The sequence below is a fragment of the Pelodiscus sinensis genome, chromosome 12 (genome assembly GCF_049634645.1).
Source record: "Pelodiscus sinensis isolate JC-2024 chromosome 12, ASM4963464v1, whole genome shotgun sequence".
Taxonomy (NCBI): domain Eukaryota; kingdom Metazoa; phylum Chordata; order Testudines; family Trionychidae; genus Pelodiscus; species Pelodiscus sinensis.
Genome location: NC_134722.1, coordinates 49287847 through 49307962, shown reverse-complemented (window position 1 = coordinate 49307962; position 20116 = coordinate 49287847). Strand labels below are relative to the sequence as shown.

The following is a 20116-nucleotide window of genomic DNA, read 5'->3' as shown; positions in this document are numbered from 1 at the left end:
TGTTTCTGCATTGTCTTTATTTATGAGAATGGCAGGGAACCTGCCTTGAGTCAGGGGTCACTGACCCATAGAAAAGTCATTTGGGAGCAGGGGACACAGTACTGGGGAGGGGTGCTAGTGGGTTGTGGAGCAGGGAACAGGGTGCCGGAGGGGGCAGGGTGCCAGGACAGGTTTCTGCAGCAGGGGACAGGGTGCTGGGGGGGACAGGTTTCTGCAGAGGGGAGCAGGGGGACAGGTTTCTGTAGTAGGAGACAGGGTGCCAAAAGGAACTGGTTTCTGCAGGGGGAGCAGGGTGCCGGCGGACAAGTTTCTGCAGGGGGGGGCAGGTTTCTGCTGCAAGGTTGGGGGGGCAAGAGAGAGGGAACAGGGGGCCAGGAGGGTGGGGGACAAGTTTGGGGCAGAGGAGAGGGAACAAGGTTGGGGGCAGGGAGTTCCCTACACCAGCCACGGAGGGAAGCCTCCGACCCGCGCTCCCTCCGGACTGACCGCAAGGCAGCCGGGCTGGAGCGAAGAAAAGCGGCTGCCCAGCCAGCTGGCCATGGCGCTCAGCCAGGGTGCCACCAAGCTCCACATGGGCAGGCGCAGAGGGGAAGCCGCCCAATCAGCTGGATCGCGGTTCAGCCTCCTCTGGGCTGAACACCACAGCCAGCAGGCCAGGCAGCTTCTCCTCTGCGCCAGCCCACGTGGAGTGTGGTGCACCCTGGCTGAGCGCCATGGCCAGCTGGCTGGGCAGCTGCTTCTCTTCCCTCCAGCCCAGCTGCCCTGCACTCAGCCCAGGGAGGCTGCGCCTAGCTCCAGCTGTGAAAGCCACAGTCAGCTGGCTGGGGTGTTTCAGTCCTCCCAGCCTCCCAGCTCCCACCATTCCTCGCAGCTACTCACCTGTGTTGTTGCTCAGTGAGTAGCTGCTCCTCAAATGAGGAAATCTAATGTAAATGTACTGCGCAGGTGCGCAGTTCAGAGAGGGCTCAAGAGCTACTCTTAGAGCCCCTGAGATCTACCGGTAGCTCATGATTTACTGGTTGGTGACCACAGATCTACATGTTTTGTTAGTCTATAAAGTGCTACCAGACCATTTGCTCTAAGAAGACAGGCATTGATCATCTGGATTACAAATTGGTCATTGGGAAGGAGGAGGACCTATTTGAAATCATGGGATGGTGGGCCGGCAGAGCCCGCCCACCTTCTAAAAGCCCCTCCCCAACCTTATGGGAGGGACACTGGACCCATGTTCAATTGATTGCTTGGGACAAATAATGACTAAAGGATCAAGAAGTGCGGGCTAGAGGTTCAAAATAAGGGAGCCGGATGGGGACACCGAGCAGAGAACCCCGGACAGCGCCCACTGCTCCTCAAAGCTGTCGATGGAGCCAGTGGACGCCGCCCAGAGGAACTCTGCCCGGATTCGTGACACGAGGGAGGAGCGGAAATAGGCCCCACAGTCGCAGAGAACCCCCTCGTCTAGCATCCTCCTCCTGCTATTAAAGATGGCAGCTTTCGCTAAGGCCAGGAGGAGGTTGACGAAGAGGTCTCGCGACTTTGTGGGGCCACGGATTGGGTGTGCATAAATAAAAAGGTGAGGGGAAAAGTGCAGCCAGAACCTCAATAAGAGGTTCTGGAGGAGCCGGAATAGGGGCTGCAACCTGGCGCATTCGAGGTAGGCGTGCGCCAGGTTCTCCCTCACGCCGCAAAAGGGGCAGGTGTCTGGGATAGGGGTGAACCGCGCCAAGTACACGCCCGTGCTCACGGCCCCGTGAAGGAGCCGCCAACTGATGTCCCCGACGGGCCGCGGAATTAAGGTGGAATAAACGCTGGCCCATCGGGGTTCCCCACCCTCTATAGGTCTGAGGTAGTCCCGCCACTTTGTATCGGGGCGGGACACGAGGGTGGGGAAATGCAAAGCGTGGAGCACGAGCGTGTACAGCTGTTCCCTGGGCACGGTCCGGAAACAGACCGGCTGCAGATTTTGCAGCCGGCTGGGGGTCCAAGGGTGGGGAGGCCGGGGGGGCCCGCGGGACAGGGGCCCAATAAAGAGGGACGGAGGCTTTGCAGGAGGGGAGGGGCGGAGCGTTCCCTCTCGCAGGGCTTGGGAAGGAGGGCAGTTGCTTACCAAAGGAAAGGGATCATGTGTCGGTGGCAATTGGGACCCATTCTAATTTGTACATAAGGCATTTGAAGGCAGAACAAGCTGGAGATGGTACAAAATAACAAGAATGTCAGGGATATGCATAGAGCGGGGAAACAGGGCAAAGCCCAGCGTACTGGAAAGGCCAAAGTTAACCAGAACCATACAGCTACAAGCCACACTAGTGTTAGCAAGGGCATCTAAACTTTTCAATTCTTTTTCTCTTTTGTATATGTTTGTTTTGGCTGATGAGTTTCATTGAACTTGCTTCCATTATACCTGTCAGCCTTTGAGTAATGAGCAAGCCAGCATGAGGAGAGTGTTTCAGGGTCAAGATATTTGAACTGATCATTGAGTTTGATGAGCTCACACTCCACACTAAATCAACAACAAAAAGACACTTTGTTGTGCAGTCAGTCCAAGAATCTGAGCCTCCACCATTACATTTACAGGGCGATTTTCCATTGCCTTGAATGGAATCAGGATCAAACCCTAAAGGTCCCAAGCCTGATTTGGATTTCACCTAAGTGTAAAATAACCCCACTGAAATTATCTTAAAGGAGATAGATAATAGCGGGATGATGTACAGTAGACTTCCGGTAATCTGGCACCTTTTGGACCTAGGTAGTGCCGGATTATCAGATTTGCTGGAGAATCGGGAGGTCCGGTACAGCTGCACGGCTCAACAGCTGGTTAGGACACAATCTCCCTCCCTCTCCTCTCCCCCTTCCTCTTCCTCTCCTCTGTGCTGTAACCTGATCCTCCCCGCCCTCCCCTTTCCCCTTCGCTGAAGCAAAACGCTCTTCTCCATACTGTAACACAATCCCACTCCCCCTCCAACCTTGTGCTCCCTCTGGTTACAGCCAGCATGTGTGCTGAGCGGCAGGCTTTTTAATTAGCTGGTCAGGAGCGCTTGGCATTATGATGCCGGAGTATCAGGAGTGCCGAACAATTGGATGCTGGACTATCAGAGTTTTACTGTATTTTCTATTCATGAATGATGATGGACTGATCAGGTTTTGATGAACTCTGGGAAATGTTCCATCGGAATGTTTGCATTCCCTGATGTTCAGCATACAGCATAGAGATGAATAGGATGTTGCCAGGTCTAAGGAGCTGAGTTTCTTTGACACCGCTTCTTTTCTGATGGTTTTAAACTCCACTGTTTTGGGGCGAACATGTCCTTCACTCCCCTCAATAAGAGGGAAAATATCTGCCCTGGAGCAAATTGCCACTCCTGAAAGGTGGGCATGTCATCAGGGTGCACACAGCCACATCTTTCTGTGATCTAAGTCTTCAGGTAGAAAAGCACACTTTGCCATTGAGGGACTGAATGGGGTGGGGAGATTCTGCAGCTTTCTGCTCTGAGAATTACAACAACCAGGAATGAGAATCAGACCTTCCTGCTCAGCCACTGACTCAGCCTTGATGGTCTTTTTAAAGAGAAAGGTACAAAGTGAGGGAACTGTTAAAGATGTACAGTGAGCCTCATATAGTATAGTGTGGCAAATAAAATTAGCTACATACTGCATGGGAGTAGACTGCTGAGAAGTGAAGTGATAGCATTAGTTGCATTTAACTGAGGGAGAAGTAGAACAAAGAGCACAGAGTAATTATTACAGATTTGTATTAACTAAGCCAAGGAAACTATCATTTGTGTCCCATTTTACCTCTTCTGCTAGATTAATGCCTCAGACAACTTGGGCTGGGTTTTGTTCTGTTTGTAGCCATTGAAACAGAGTTACTTTTAATTAAACTCATATAAATCCATGGTTGCTCATCTAAGTTGTCGAAGCAAGATGAGGGTGAACTTTGTGTAAGCGCAAAAGCTTGTTTCTCATCAGTAGGAGTTAATCCAATTCCTCAATCACCCTGCCTCTCTGTGGTTTGTAAGGTCAGGCTCTTACATTTCTCGAGTATATATAGTAATCAGGCAGTAATGTCAAGATATAATATTCTTGCTATGCACATTATTTGTTGCCAGAAATATCACAAAGAGCTATTAATAAGGCAGTTATGTTCACAGTAAAGGGCTTCCTGCCTTCAAATTTCCTTAAAAATATTGTGTGTCTGCAGTTGAAACTGCTCTATCCTTCTTTTTTGTTGTAGGAGGGAGATGTTTGGCCAAATTCTGCAGCTGAAATTAATGTGATCTTTAAGCCCCGAGAAGCCAAAGTCTATCACAGAACCATCTACTGTGACATCTCAGGTACAGTATCCTACCTGCACAAGAAGCATAGCATACAAGTATGTTTGGGTTTCAGGTCATGGGATTGCTGACACGAGCTGTAGAAGGAGGCTTTTCTGGTGGTGCTAAGCTGTCTGAGGCTTCAGGATGCAGTGTCTAGAAGTCACTAAAATACATTGATATACTTGGGGCTGCATGTGGAGTGGAAGGGACAGTTGGAGGCTGTGTGTGGATTGATGAGAGGGGGCATTGTGGGGTCTGTATGGGACAGGGCACTTGGTTTTCCAGATTATGGAAAATGGGCCCCCAATTTCCATAGTGCCCAGGGCCTCACAGTTCTGTAACAGGACTTGTGCCCACATATGTTCTAATCCAATTCAAATGGTTCTAGGGCAGTTCACTAGCATGCACAGAGTTCGGGGAGGATTCTGATTGGTTTGGCCAAGGCTGGTACACTGTGGCGCACTTGGAAAAGGCGAGAGAGTGCGCAGCTTTGTTCTCTTCTCACCCCACGCACGCCTAGAGATGAGCCAGGAGCAACGCTGACAGACTCTGGATGGTTCCGAGGCCTGCCCTCCTGAGCAGAGGCAAAGGTTAACTCTGCATGAGATTCAGGATGGAAAGAGGAAGAGAAATAATGGGTGGTCTTAGGGTTTGAGGAGCAATTATTTGGAGGTGGAGACAATAAAGGGTTGAAACGGAGAATCCCTGGGGCTTAACAGAGGCTTAAAGCATGCCAGAAGGAAAAGAAATGCAGATTTATTTTGTTTTGTTTTACTGCAGTGGCCTGTGGGCCTCAAAACATTTGCCCACTGAATCCGTGACAGTGACTTTTCTACCGCACACTAAGGTCTGAATGCTCGTCCCACTGAAACCAATGGCAGCACTCCCATTGGCTGCTGGGGTCAGGATTTGGAGAGCAATGCTAACATTGCCACTGATGCAAGGTGGTGGGTGAATATGAGCAGAACGTGCACAGTGGCCAGTCTCCAAGTCTGAGTGTCTAACAGGAGACCTACCTGTGAGGCAGATCACCCCTCAGTTTGCCTCCTGCAGAGTTCTTGCACCTTCTAATGAAGCTCTGTGGTGCTGGCCACTGGCAGAGTGGCTCCCAGTTGTGAGTGCATCTCTCAGGGCAGATTGTCAGAAGACAAACTGGTGGAATATTCAATAATTAGATCCCACCAAGCTAGTGACACATAGGAACTCCTGGATAACTATCAGCCTTACCAGGGAGTCACAGGCAGTTCCCTTAGCTCTCAAGCCTGTCTTGCCACCCAGACAAATTGTACTTTGCAATAAAAGGATATGAAAATCAAAAATCACAGTTTTTTCCCCGTTTGCAGAGACCAGTCGCCTACCCCAGATCACTTGGTTGTCTAGATCTGAAACCCAAACCCAAGGCAATGCTGGCAGCCAATTATCTATTCAACTAATTAAAGTTTGATTAGATAAGAAAAAGAATTAGAGTCGCTGAGAGATTAAAGCAGGTAAAGTCTAATAATGGGTAAATTACAGTTTGTAACTCCAAATTGTGCCAGAGATGTAATAAACAGCCAATTTCCCAAAAAGTCTTTCAGGGCATCCTAGAATAACCCTGGGGATCCAGTCTTCTCATTCAGTTATTCTGCCCTGTTAGAATCCAAACAGACCAGAGATACCAACCCTTTCTTTGAATCCATATTTATAGTCTCTTCTATAACGCAAACTGACAGTGTTTTTATTATCATGGGCTTTTCTCTTGATGACGGTGAGTGAGGAGAGCACATAGACCTTTGACTTCTCATTATATACATAAAGGCCACTTGCTTTTGCTCCTCTGCTATGTATGTTGGCCAGACTGGTCAGTCTCTATGCCTAAGGATAAATGGACACACATCAGTCATCAGGAATGGTAACACACATAAACCTGTAGGGGATACTTTAACCTCCCTGGACATTCAATAATGGATTTGAAAGTAGCCATCTTTCTACAAAAGAATTTTAAAAACCAGTTACTAAGGGAGACATCTGAACAGGAATTCATTTGCAAATTTAACAGTATCATCTTAGGATTGAATAAGGCTCTCAACTGATTAAAACATTACAAAAGCAATTTCCCTCTTTGATTATTAAACCCTGACTTGATTAGCTTAATTGACACAAGCAACTTCTTCCTTGTATATACACCTGCTTCTGTAGCTTCCACTCCAGTTCATCTGATGAAATGGGTTTGACCCACAAAAGCTTATGCCATAATAAATATGTTAGTCTCTAAGGGTACGTCTACACTAGCCCCCTAGATTGATCTAAATATCCCGCGCTTGATTTCCATGTTCCCGGCCGGACGCCATTTTAGAAATTGACTGGCCCAAAGTAACTGCCCATGTCTACACGCAGCAGTGAAACGGGATTCCGATTTAAAGCCCCTAAATCGAATTAGCTGGTAAACCTCTTTGCAGGAGTTAGGGCTTTAAATCGGAATCCCGTTTCACTCCTGCGTGTAGACGCAGGCAGTTACTTCAGGCTAGCCAATTTCTAAAATGGCGACTGGCCAGGAACATGCAAATCAAGCTCGGGATATTTAAATATCGAGCTTGATTTGCAATTTCGGTCGCCCTCATTTGCCCCCTAGATCTATCTAGGGGGCTAGTGTAGATGTACCCATAGGGTATGTCTAGAGTACATGGCTCCGTCGACAGAGCCATGTAAACTAGTTTACCCGGCATAGGCAAAGAAGCGGGGATTTACACAATCTCTGCTTCATTAAAATAAACATGGCCGCTGCACTGTGCCGACGATCAGCTGATCCAGCACAGTGCAGTAGTCTAGACATGGATCAGTCGGCTGGGGAAGCCTTTGCCGACCGATCCTGAGGCTTACAGTCATGCCGGAGCCATGTAGTCTAGACATACCCTAAGGTGCCACAGGACTCTTCTTTGTACTTGCTTTGAAATTAGCATTTCACAAGATTTCGTGGGGGGTAATTTAGTTACAAGGTGTTTTAAGCAATTGTTATTACATTATGACAGGAACAGATAAGTGAAAACAATACCAGTAGCATTCCACTAGTTTTCATGAAACGTAAACACCCATAGACATCTAACCATTATTGTGATCTACCCACGTGAATTGACTGAAATACACTCTAGCATGGCCTGCATACTTAGCCAGTGTCACAATGGGCTGACATGGGATTGACCCAGTCTGCCAATTCCTATGTTTTGTGTATTGAAAATTGAATCTACTTCACAGGCCGAGAGACCCGGCTCCCCTTGCGCATCAAAGGGGAAGGAATGGGCCCCAAACTCCTCTTCAGCTTTGACCGGCTAGATATTGGGAAGGTCTTTGTTGGCTCAACACACAGTTACGAGGTAAGCAAATAGGATAGTGCTGGTAGGTCCAGGGTGTGTGGACTGTACAGCCAGAAGTGAACTAATCCTACAGAATAAACACAAAAAACAACAAATGGTAACAAAACAGAGCATGGGGACTCCTGAACCTCAGAGCTGTTGGTAACTTGGGCATTTCGGTTGGAGGGTAGCTGGATGTCCTCAATGAAAACTCAGGACTTTGAATGGGGTGCATGTTCCCGTATGAAGTGAACACTGCCTACTTCTAGGTAGGCTTTTCTCCTTGCAGTTCTCCTTATTAGAGCAGGGTTTCTGTGTCTGATGTGTTTTCTAGCTTCAGCAGCACTTCATGCATTAAACTAGGATAAGGACAATGTCGCAGCTCTGCAAAAGGACTTGGTGTTTTCAGTAGGTTTTGGTTCAGGTATTAAATGCACCTTTGTGTATGACAGTGAAGAAGGCACAGCATTCAGGTCCATACTCACCACATTGGCCAGGGTGTAACCAACATCCATAACGGATCTAGTTGTGTTGGCAAACCCCCAGTGGAGATGCAGCTGTGCTAGCAGAAGAGTTCTTCTGTCAGCATTGCTCATGTTGTTTGGGGAGGCAGTGGCATTATGTTGGCAGAAGAACTCCTGCTGTTAGCAGGCATGGTGAGTATGCTAGAGGGTTGTGTCACTAGTAGCTGGGACAAGCTTGCTGCATGCGAGCTCATTTCATGCAGGTCCCTTCAGGTAGCACTCAGTTCAGTACACCCTGCAGACGTCTGAGGTTAAGAGTGTGACAGGTTCCTGGTGCGGTGCCACCTGGAACTGGTGTACCACTGAGCCCCTCACCCAGCAGCGTGGGCTTGCTCTCACCCTTTACTGCTGTGACAAGCTGTAAAGCCTTATAGCCTGCACTTTCACCAGCGTACATGCAGGTGGGGACATGCCCAGCTGCAGTTACATGCATACTCTCTATCCAGCCCCTGCATAGGAAAGTTACATATAAGGCAACTCCTAGCTCCTCGGGCACTCCCCACCCCCCAGAGTGCAAACCCCAAAGTATGCCTTGCTCTGCACAGGGAACTGTACAAAATAAGCTCATAAAACTCCCTCAGTGCAGAGAAGAATATGCAATGGCCTTTGCCTCTTGAGCCAAGAATCCCACACACTTTACTCCAACTCCCTGCATTAGATAAAGCAAAAATAAGTTTATTAACTACAAAAGATAGATTTGAAGTGACTGTAAGTGATAGCAAACAGTTAAAGCAGATTACCTAGCACATAAACCAAAGCACAATCTGCGATTAATTGACTATATATTTGAGAGAGTTTGTCTGTCTGTCGGTGTGTCCATCCATCTGTGAAGTCAGGTTGTTCAAGAACTCCTCCGAGGACCACCAGATTTAGTATGCAGCTTCTTCTTACTGTAACTTACTGAAGGTCAAGGACAAGGGGATGTGCGTTTTAATGCAAATGTTTCCCATCAAACGGAAATGGAAGGTTGTGATAGCAGGGACAGTAATACCCCAGAATGACAACAGGGGCAGCAAGCACCCCAGCCCTGGGAAGCAGCTGCTGGCCAGCAGCATGGCCCCCGCCATCCTGGCCTGCCCCTGGGAGCAGCTACCAGCTGGACAGCACAGCCTCTGCCACCTTGGCCACGCCCAGGGAGCCTCCACTGGCTGGGCTTCGCAGCCTCCACCACCCCAAGCTGGCCTCGGGGAGAAGCTGCTAGGCAGGCTGCACACCCCCACCTCAGGCTGGCCCTGGGAAGATGTTGATGGGTGGGCTGCATGGCCCCTCCCGGCCTGGGTCGCCCCTGGAAGAAGCTGCCAGCTACCCCCATGCTCTGCCCTGAGTCTTCCACTCCCTCCCTTGAGTCCCCCTACCTCCCAACCCTTTGCTTTGACTCTTGCACTCCCACCACCTTTCTTGATTCCTGTACCTCCAAAGCCTCTGCCTCCTGCCCTGAATCATAGCATCATAGAGCTAGAAGAGACTTTAGAAGGCCATCAAGTCCAGCCCCCTGCCCAAGGCAGGACCAATCCCAACTAAATCAACCCAGCCAGGGCTTTGTCAAGCCGAGGCTTAAACACCTCTGAGTCTCCCACATCCCCTAAGTCCTGCCCTGACTCCTGCAGCCCCTACACCCCTGCCCTGAAGGACCCAAGGAACACTGGGTAAGGCTTCTAGTATACTCAATAGATTGGATATGAATAGCCGGTTCTCACCCCTAGAAGCTTATACAAGCAGGCTGCAGATTTTTAAGGGACAAGCTGCACTTACTTTCAGCTTGGAATTCCCAGGGGTTTCCTTCACAGGCTAGAAATCCCTTGAGCCCAGTTCAGTCTTTGCTCAGGTGCTTCCAGGAGTCTTCTTGGGTGGGGAGTGAAGAACCCCAGATGATGTCACTCCCCACCCTGTCGAGCTAGGACATAGGTGGGAGCCCTTTGTCTCAAAGCTCGGAGCCCAGACTGATCATAGCAGCTATTACTCAGAGGCAGTCTGTAGCATTTCCAGGAATGCTCCCCAGGTGGGAGATAAGATTATCCTAAGGCCTGTTGTTTTTTCCTAATGGCTCATTGCCCTTCCCCACCCGCTATCTAGACTGAAAGCATCTTGTCTCGTGGGCATGACTCAGGCGTAAGTACGTTTTTACTACAGATACACATCAGAATTCATAACTGCCCATACTGAAATGAAACATGCATAGAAATAGGATCATAATTTTTCCAGTGACATATCACAGGACAGATCTTGCATAAAATACATTATACAGGAAAGGCTTTTTTTATCTGGCGTTTTGGAGGAACGGGCAGTACAGGTAAGTGAAAAATTCTACTTAACTGAAAGGGAAGAAGTTTGGTTGCAAGAAAGGGTGCAGGTTTGGGGGCTGGCATGAGGGAGTCGGTGTGGGCTCCGGGAGAGACTTAGGGATGCTCAGGGCAGGAGTTGGGGTATGGGAGGGATTTAGGGGTGCTGGACTCAGAGAGGGGGTAACCTTGAGAGGTTCCCTACAAACAGTGACCTACAAGTGGAGGCAGTGTACAGAACCCCCTGGCCCCTCCTCCTAGGAGCAGCAGGGTCATGCCATCACTTACAGGGAGCCACATGAGGTGAACGCTGCCCTGCTCTAGCACCCCAAAACCCTGCCCTAAGAGCCTCTTGTATCCAAGCTCTCCCCCAAAGCCTGCACCTCACAGCCCCCCTGCACTCTGAACCTCTCATGGCCGTTCCTCCACATAGGAGCAGCAGAGACACGTCACTGATTCCTGGGAACCATGCGAAGCCAGGCAGGAAGCCTGCCCGCCCTGTGCCCAGAGGACTCTAAATAGGACTTTCTGTGAAGATTAGAAATGCCAGTTGTTAGAACTTTCTGGTTGGTACAGGGCCGGCTAACTCAGGTTTGACTGTAATTGTGGCTGAATCATATCATCCTAATATCACTGTGAAGAATAGAGTGTGCATTGTCACAAAAGGAAAAGCCACCTTGTCTGTTTACTGCTGATTACTCTGAATGCTGTTCACTGCCAATCAACCTCTTCCCACTCCTTGGCTGTGTCTACACTGGCATGAATTTCCGGAAATGCTTAAAACAGAGTAGTTTTCGTTATAAGTATTTCCGGAAAAAGAGCGTCTACATTGGCGTCTACAAAGCCCTTTTTCCGGAAAAACATCTGTGGCCAATGTAGACGCGCTTTTCCGGAAAAGAGCCCCGATCGTCATTTTCGCGATCAGGGTTTTTTTCCGGAAAAGACTACTGGGCTGTCTACATTGGCCCTTTTCCGGAACAGTGTTCCGGAATAAGGACTTATGCCCGAGCGGGAGCAGCGTAGCTTTTCCGGAATAGCTGCTGATTTTGTACAGTAGAGCGTCGTTGCTTTTCCGGAAATTCAAGGGCCAGTGTAGACAGCTCGCAGCTTATTCCGGAAAAGTGGCTGATTTTCCAGAATAAGTGGCCCAGTGTAGACACAGCCCTTGTGCTTTTGCAGTAAGGACTTTAGGAATCAATCTGAAGGAGTTAAAGAATTTCTGCAAGTGCAGCAAACATTAGCAATGGCATCAAATATTAGCAAAAATGAAAAACACAGCAAGCTAAAGAGGTATTAAATGAGGCAGTGCATCATGTTGGACAGTTTTGAAAGCCCTTCGGTAGCGGGGAAGGACATGCTTAACGTGTTCTTCACAGAAATATTTTGTACCCTGTGCATTTTTAATGCTGATGCCTTATTGCTTCTCTTTCTATCAATTTATTTTTTCCTTACTTGAAACAAATTTAAACTACTAGATGTTGCCCTTTGTCAGTGCTGTTCTTGGCATCTGCATAATGAGTAAGTCTCAGCTTGGGTGTAGCTCAGGGGTCTCCAACCTTTTTAAGCATGAGATCACTTTTTGAATTTTAAGTGCAATCCAAGATCCACCTCAAACCCAAATACTCTTGCCCTGCCTCCTTCCCATCCCTTTTCCAAGGCCCCACCCTTGCTCACTCCATCCTTCCTCCCTCACCCCCACCCACTTTTATCAGGCTGGGGGCAGAGGGCTGGTGTGCGAGGGAGGGGGATGTGGCCTCTGCTCTTGGGCTAAAGGATTTGGAGTGTGGCAGGGGTTCTGAGCTGACTCTGGGGCAGGGACTTGGGGTGCAGACTCTGTGAGGGAGTTTGGGTGCAGGGGGGCTAGGGCAAAGGTTTGGAGTGTAGGAGGAGTTCAGGACTGGGGCCAAGGTTTGGAATGCAGGCTCCAGCTGGGTACCGTTTACCACAGGTGGCTGCTGGGTGGTGGTGTGGGGGGGCTAAGGCAGGCTCACCCCTCCTCTGGCCCTGCACCATTCCCAAAAGCAGCCAGCAAACTCCCTCCATCCCTGGCCCTGCCCCTGCTCTGTGGAGATGGGGTACAGGGTGGAGGCACAGCAAGCCAGAGGCTCGGGGCAGGAGCAGCAGGGCAGTGCTTAGAGGGGCAGATGAAGAGCCGGCATTTGACAGCCTCCCAGCCAAACCTCTCAGAATCCCCTGTCAAAGGCTCCAAGATCTACCAGTAGATCCTGCTCCCGATCCCCTGGCTGGTGACCACTGATGTAGCTTGTATTAGAACTAGGGATGTGAAAGGTTAACCAGTCAGTGACCATCACCCGTAACCGGTTCCAGCTCCTTCCCTGCTGCAGGGGCCGGCTGTGGACAGAGGTTGCTCTCGTCTGGAGCAGCCCAGGCAACAGGGGTTGCAGGCATCCTTCAGGAAGGTCTGGAGCAGCCTCTGTCCATGGGGAGTCCAGCCCACTGTGGACAAGGGCTGCTCTGGTGGGGGCTGGGAGCCAGGATCTGGTGCCAGCCCCAGCCCCAGCCCTTGCATGGTGGCTGGGAGCCAGCTCCAGCACAGAACTGGTAGAACTGGCTGGGTTGGTGAAGTCCCCCGCCTGGATCTCGCTTAACCTAATGTCTAACCTGTTAACTAGGTTGTTCACATCCCTTATAAGGAGGAGCATGATTATTTTCATTCTTTCCTTGATGAATATACAACTGTTCTTTGCAGCAACACTAGATTTTCATGCTTCTTTGCTAGATTCTACAAGGACAAAAGGGAGCGAGAGATTGTAAAACAGATGAAATCTGTCTGTGGAAATGGCAGGGAGTCACCCTGCAGAAAGAAGAAATTTGTAATTTTGCCTAAGGCAAAATTTATCGGTGAAACAATGTTTGTCGACAGTAGTTGGGACTTTTTGACCAGTATAAAGTGTAAGATCTGGAGAGAAGCTGAGGCCTACATCTCTTATTCAAGACAATGGGATTTGTGGGTGCCAGGCAATTCACAGACTGCCTCCCCAAACTCACAGTTTGCCACAAACAATTGTGAAAGTCTTAGCTTGTGCTTGTAAATATTTATAAGATAAAAATTGCTTGAACAGGTTGTGCTGGTATTTGCCCCCCGTTCGCTGGCCTTTATATAAGGTTGCCATGTTTCTGCTCACACAGAATCAGACTCCCTTGCTCTGCCCTTTTCCTCCTCTGAGGCCCTGCTCCCTTCCCGCCTCCCCTGATGCACCACCTCTGCTCACTCCATCACCCCTCCCTTTGTCATGGGGGTGCAAGCTCTGGGGTGGAGCTGGGCATGAGGGGTTTGGGGTGCAGGAAGGGGCTCCAGGTTTGGGAAGAGATTTTGGACTGAGGGTTGGGATGCAGGGACGGGGGCGGGGGGACAGGCTCTGTACTGGGGTTTAGAATACAGGAGGGGGTACAGACTTTGGGCTGAGCATGTGGGCTTTGGAGTAGGGTCAGGGAAGAAAGTTTTGGGGTACAGGAGGGTGCGTAGGGCTGTGGGGGCTCAACATGGGGTAGGGGGCTGGAGCTTGGGCTTCCCTGGACAGTTCCCTGCTGGGGACGATAAGGAGGGGCCCCTTTCCCCCAGTGGCAGCAGCTTGGTAAAAGACTGGCATGGAAGGCTGCCTTCCTCCACATCGTCCCCAGCAGCTTGGTGTTGAAGCTGGCAGGAGGGGCTCCTTGCTGGCTGTGGTAGCTTCAGGGCTTGGGGAGAGAGATCTCTCCCCACTGCAGCCCTGAGTCCCTGCATGGGCTTAATGGGAAGCTACATGGCTGGGCTGGCTACCCAGCTTAGGGGGAACTTAGGTGGGAGGGGCTTAGAGGTGCAGGCTCTGGGTGGCAGTTACTTTAAGCAGCTTGTGGAAGCAATGGCATGTTCTCCCTTCTAGCTCTTACGTGGAGTCACAGCCAGGTGGCTCAGTGCACTGCCCCGTTCGATACGCCACCCCTACAGCTTCCACTCACCATGGTTTCTAGATGATGGGAGCTACAGAGCTGGCACTTACGACGGGGACAGTATGCGGTGGTCCCAGCCCTCCCTACACATAGGAGCTGGAGGGGGAACATGCCTCTGCTCCCAGGGGACAAAGAGAGCCAGAGCAAGCAGGGAGCCTTAGCCCTGCTGCACCGCCTGCTGGACTTTTAGCAGCCCAACTAGTGATGCTGACCAGAGCCACCAGAGTCCTTTTTTGACTGGACGTTCTGGTTGATAACCGGAGTGGCACTTCGCAGACTCGTTGCAAAGCCCCTTTGGACTGTCCCTTTAAAGTGCCACTCCAGCGCCCTAAAGGGGCAGTGCTGCATGGAGCCCGGGTCAGCTGGAGATTCCAGCTGGTCCCAGGCTCCGCCTTGCACTGACCCTTGGGAACACCACAGCGGCGCTTCCAAGGGGCTGCACTGCATGGAGCCTGGGGTCAGCTGGGGACTCCAGCTGACCCCGGGCTCCATGCAGTGCTGCTCCATTGAATCACTGCTGCGGCGTTTCAAAGGGGAGTTGCACGCAATTAATCGCAATTAAATTTTTTAATTGCTTGACATCCCTAAAAGGTCTGTATTGAACCAATACTTTTGTATAAGAACATTTTCTTATGAAATCTTTCACCTTTTACGAAAGATTTCCATGGAGAGGAGCATTTCTGTGCTATAGAAACTTTCATCTGAGGACCCAAAGTGCTTTTCAAAGGAGGGATAAAGACCATTTGATACATACAAGGATTGTCTGTCTGCCTGCCTGCCTATCAGTCTATCTCACAATCTGTTTTATGCTCCCAGTTCTAGACTAGAAGTATGAACATTATCAATATGATAACGCAGATTACTCGACTCTGCAAGGTGCCTTCAGCTTACTGGCCACAAGGGAGTGGAACGCATTCAGAATGTTGCAGGATTAGGATCATTGGGAGCATGATGTTATATGATGCTTCTGCCGAATAACGTAATTGTTCTCTGCTGCTCTTGGAGAATTTTCCAAAAGCACAGATTTTTTTTGTACTGCAAATTCAGTTAACAGGGAGGATATTCTGCTCTCGGTGGTGCTGTTGTAAATTCAGAGCAATACCCTTGACTTATTTGGAACTACTGCCATTTTAATTGAGTGCAGTATTTTCCTTAGCTTCCAACAAGCAAGGTCTTGTCACTTCTTCTCTCCTTTTCAGATGTTAATCATTTAATTAGAAAATAAGTCAATTCAATCTGTGAGAGATTCCTTGTATGTTTCCATTCCTTCCCTTTTTCTGCTGCAGGCAGTCCTGTCTAATAAAGGAGCCATTGATGCCCTCTTTAACTTGATCCCTCCATCTACTGCACTGGGCGCCTGTTTTATCCTGGATCCAAAAGAGGGCATCATTCTGCCAGGTGGACATCAAGCCATCCAGATCTCCTTCTGTTCCACCATCCTGGGGAAATTCACAGAGGAGTTTAAATTCAGTGTGAATGGAGCCCCTGAGCCTGTGAATTTAACTATTAGGTAAGATGGGCTATAATGAGTATTCATTAATAATTTGCATTTTTTAAGTATCTTTCATTTTAGGACAGTCTCGATCCTGGCAGCTCCCTTGTGTGGTAGAGTATGAATCCTTATTTTACAGCTGGAGCCAAGGAGAAGAGCAGAGATTTATCCAAGGTCACATCGTAAGGAACCAGTGGCAGAGCCACGAATAGATCCCATGATACTTTATCCTCTGCTCTAGCCATTTAGCCTCCATTATCTCCCGACGGTGTGCGGCATTCACATGGCAAACACAATGCTTCGTGAGAGGACAAAAGTTTCTTCAAGCAAGGATCCTATTCTCTTACATTTTCTGCTTGTAACCAGGAAGTTACTGGTCCCCGGTAAACCAGCCGTAACTGGAGCTTCCTTACAATTAGGCCAATCATTATTTTTGATTTCAGAATAGTCTGTTTGCATAGACTTCTTCAACATGATAACACCCTTCTGAGACCATAATCTGCCTTATGCAGAGCTCCAAAAAGGGTGCTTTCAGTGTAATTGCTCATTCAGGGTAGGTTGTACGGGAAATACAGGAAGAACTGGGAACTCTTAGATTTCTAATAGTGGTAAGGTTTGGAAGTGCATGGTGCCACAGCTGTAGATCTGGGCCGGCTAGGAGATGGAGGACCTTAAATCTTTAGTCCTCAGGGTCATAACAAAAGATACTGCTCAGAGTCATGTCATCTCAAGCCTGCTTGGCTGTCAAAGGAGTAAATTTCCAGTTCTTGAGCAACCTGCACTTAGGTGGGCTTTATTGCAGAGAGAGAAATAACAGATAACCTGATCTCTCAGTGTGTTGAGTGCTTCGGCCCCCATTGAGCTACATGAAGATGATGTGAAGGACTGGACCTGCAGCCAGGGAAACCAGAAGTTCTGGCAGTTACCAGTGTTGCAGTGGGCTTTAGCCTGGTCTGTGCCTGTGACCAGAAGTCTTTTAATACGTCATATAAAAGCACAGTAACATCTTCTGTGCTCTAGCACTGGACATGATTATGGTATTTTCTGTGCTTAGCATAGCAAGTGCTGTGATCCATAAACCTCAACCAGAGAAACATGCATTTATAAGATAATTACATTTGCAGATAGCACTAAAAGAGGAGTGGGGGGCTAGGGTTAGCTATGGCATTGTGTCCAGAGCTTCTGTGAAGCATACAGAGTTTAACTCATTCAGTCAGAGATGTAAAGAACCTAAAGAAAAATAATTCCCCCCCTTGCATGGTCAGCTTGGTGTTTGGTAATTTCCTGGTAGAATCCACAATCGGGCATTTTAGAAATAGCTTTCCTCTGTGGTGTTCCAGCAGGTGTCAGCAGGGAACGTTGTTACACAGTCTTCCCAGTTCTTTTTCTTAGCTCCTGAGCAAGTGGTCAGTCTTGGGAATATAGCAGAGGTTTAAGTTTTTGTTATGCAAGATTGTGTATAGAGGCAGTGGTTCTTGCAGAGGGACCTCTGCAAGTAGCGGGTGAGTTTGCTGTCTGCTGTGGTCTCTGGTTAGAGTCTATTCATAGACAAAACTGCTTCCTGTGAACTGAACACTTGATTCTGAACCGAGACGTCCGAAAGATGGGACCGACTGCTTGTCTTCCAGGACTGGTAACTGAAACTAGTTCTGCTTAAAATCTACCCTATCCACAAAGCACCCATATCTCCTCTGCTGGGAGCCGACCTGCAAATTCCTGGACCTCTCCTCCAGCTCAGTAGATGGGTGAAGTGGGTATCGGAATTGTGTGCACTATACACACAATTTGTAAATATCCTCCCAACAGGACAGCGGAAGCCACCCTATCATTTCCTTTCGATGGCAGCAAACATAGCTTGGCTGCAGTCACAATCCTGAGAAGCAGCTGTGACGGCTCAGTGCAAGAGCTCTGGTTCTTTATTCAGTATGGAAAGGCAGAGCTGTCAGTTCTTTGCACTAGGCAGGAAGCACTTATCTAGCTTGTGCTGCTCCAGTCACTAGTTTCAGTGGAGTCTGCAAATGTCCATGAAAAAAGGGGCTGAGAGAGAAGGAAGGGAGAAGTAGGAAAATGAGCTGGCATCAGAACAGTTCAGATTGCTGGCAGCATAATTCAGTGCTGCATTGGTCATTGTTTTAATTGTCAGCCAGTGTGTATGTGGCTAGTGGGCATATTTCTGCCACCATTCCAGTACAAGCACCATGTTCTTTAGTGCTAGCTCACTGACAGGTGTCTTGATGTATCAGAATCTTGCAAATCAGTTGGCCGTGTGGGTCTGTATTCATCAAGTGAAAGGCAAACCTTATTTCTCACAAGAAGACCCAGAACCATTGCTGGCATTTTGAAAAGCATCGAGCCAGTGAAGCTATGGTCTGGAAGCTTAGCTACAATAGCATCGCTGGATGGAGTTTTAGGGGCTCCGGCACTTGTCCCTAGCACTTCCAAATGGGCATGCGCAAGGGAAACTGTTATACTCCATGTCCTTGCCGAGGGTGGGATGGAAACCTGACTTTCCAAATTATTTCCCTCGATCCCAGCTTCCCTCCTTTGCAGAAAGACTTTGACTTAACCAGTCAGATTGATAAACAGGACTAAATGGAGTCAGCCTTCCTCGGCTGCATGTATCCATTATTTTAGCTAGGCTGCCCAGCTTCCACACCGATGCCTTGCTAAGCAGAGGTGGGAGGTGTGTTGAGTTTGTTCTTATCATTTGATACTGGTGAATCTAAGACCAACATCCCCCCAGCTGCACCGCTTTGGACTCTTCCTTACAAACCAGAGTGACACTTACTCCGCCCATGCCTTTCCCTCCCAGGGGCTGTGTCATTGGACCAACATTTCATTTCAATGTACCATCCCTGCGATTCGGGGACGTCTCCTTTGGTGAGTAATATTTTCCTTAGTTGCTGATAGTGAGGTCCAGGCCTGCCGACAAGGGGGACAACTGCCCTTGGGCCCGGTGATTCAAGGGCCTGAGGCTCTGGCCCCTGCTTCAGTTGTTGTGGCAGCAGCAGCACTTGAAGCCTGGAGACCTTTAAATTGCCATTGAAGTGCCACGCACTACAGGCGGCTCTTAGGGCTGCTTGCAATGGCAGGGGTGCTATGTGGCACAGGTACTGTGGCCCAAGAGGTGCCGAGGGTCACCTGCCCCAGCTCAGGTGGGAACTTCCCTGGTTTGGCACCTCGGTACCCGAAGGTGGGAGTTTGCTGTACCGGGGAAGTCGGCCCCTCTGCTGATGGACTCTGGGCTCTCCTGGGATCTGTCTGCAGATTGCCGGGCTCCCCTGCCACTGGGCTCCTGGCTCTGCTGCCACCTTGAAGACACCAGGCTCTGGAGTCAGCCCTAGGCCTGCCAGGCCTCCACTGCCTTGGGGCTGTTAAGCTCCACTGCCCCGGGTCCACCAGGACTCCGCAGCCAGCCCTGGGGCCACAGGGGTTCCTTTCTGCATCCTGGAGTTCTTTGGTCCAGGGACTCTGTGGTTCAACAACCCCATATGCTGCCAGAGCAGAGTGTCCCGGACTAGAGAGGTTCAACATGTAGTGTGAGAGCCTCCACTGCATGAGAGCCTTTGCATAAGGCTTTTGGGTACTGACACAAGCTTTGTTTCAGAGAGTCAGGCCATTTGTCAAATAAATACATAATGGACAATATTGCATTGGAAACAACATGGGGAGCTATTTGCTAATGAATCAAAGTACCAGGGAGACAATCCCAATCACTGCACCTAGAAGGATCGAAATCTCCCACGCAGCATTTGAGCAGCTCTTAATCACAAATGTGCATGTTTATGAGACTAAGTTTCTTGAAAAGTGTGTTGGACTTCATCAGGAATGACAGGAACCTTCAGCACCATGGGAAAGGAGGGGGAGGGGTTTAGGGCCTTTTAAAAGTTTTTGAATGGGGAGAGAACACTAGGAGTTATATTATGCATTATAGAATGTTCACCATCGGAGTTTTATGGTAAGTAGTATCATGAGCTCTTTGTATTTCATTTCCCATTTAGAGATGTCAAATAGGAGGAAGCTGCCATGATAGCCAGTGTCAATGTTGTACAGTGTCCATGAGTGCTTAGTCGGTTTTTGGTGGGTTTTCTTTTCTTTTGTTTTTGTTTTTTAAAATAGGCTTTGGCAGCAGCATAACTAGAAAGGGTCTTGTTGCTGAAGGAGAAAGGGATGGACAGGTGAAGTTAACTGCTCTCTGTACTTCTCAGGAAAAGGAGTTAGTCATATA

At 49.1% G+C, this 20116-nt stretch overlaps 1 protein-coding gene across 3 annotated transcripts in view; it reads left to right on the top strand.

The window, feature by feature from the left end:
- Window positions 1–20116, top strand: part of HYDIN (HYDIN axonemal central pair apparatus protein) — a 389718-nt gene that overhangs the window by 164066 nt on the left and 205536 nt on the right. For all 3 annotated transcript variants that reach the window (XM_075940644.1, XM_075940645.1, XM_075940646.1), the window contains 4 exons: window positions 4232–4331; window positions 7545–7663; window positions 15683–15906; window positions 18701–18768. In XM_075940644.1, the coding sequence (XP_075796759.1) occupies window positions 4232–4331; window positions 7545–7663; window positions 15683–15906; window positions 18701–18768 (511 nt within the window). The remainder of the gene's footprint in view (window positions 1–4231; window positions 4332–7544; window positions 7664–15682; window positions 15907–18700; window positions 18769–20116) is intronic.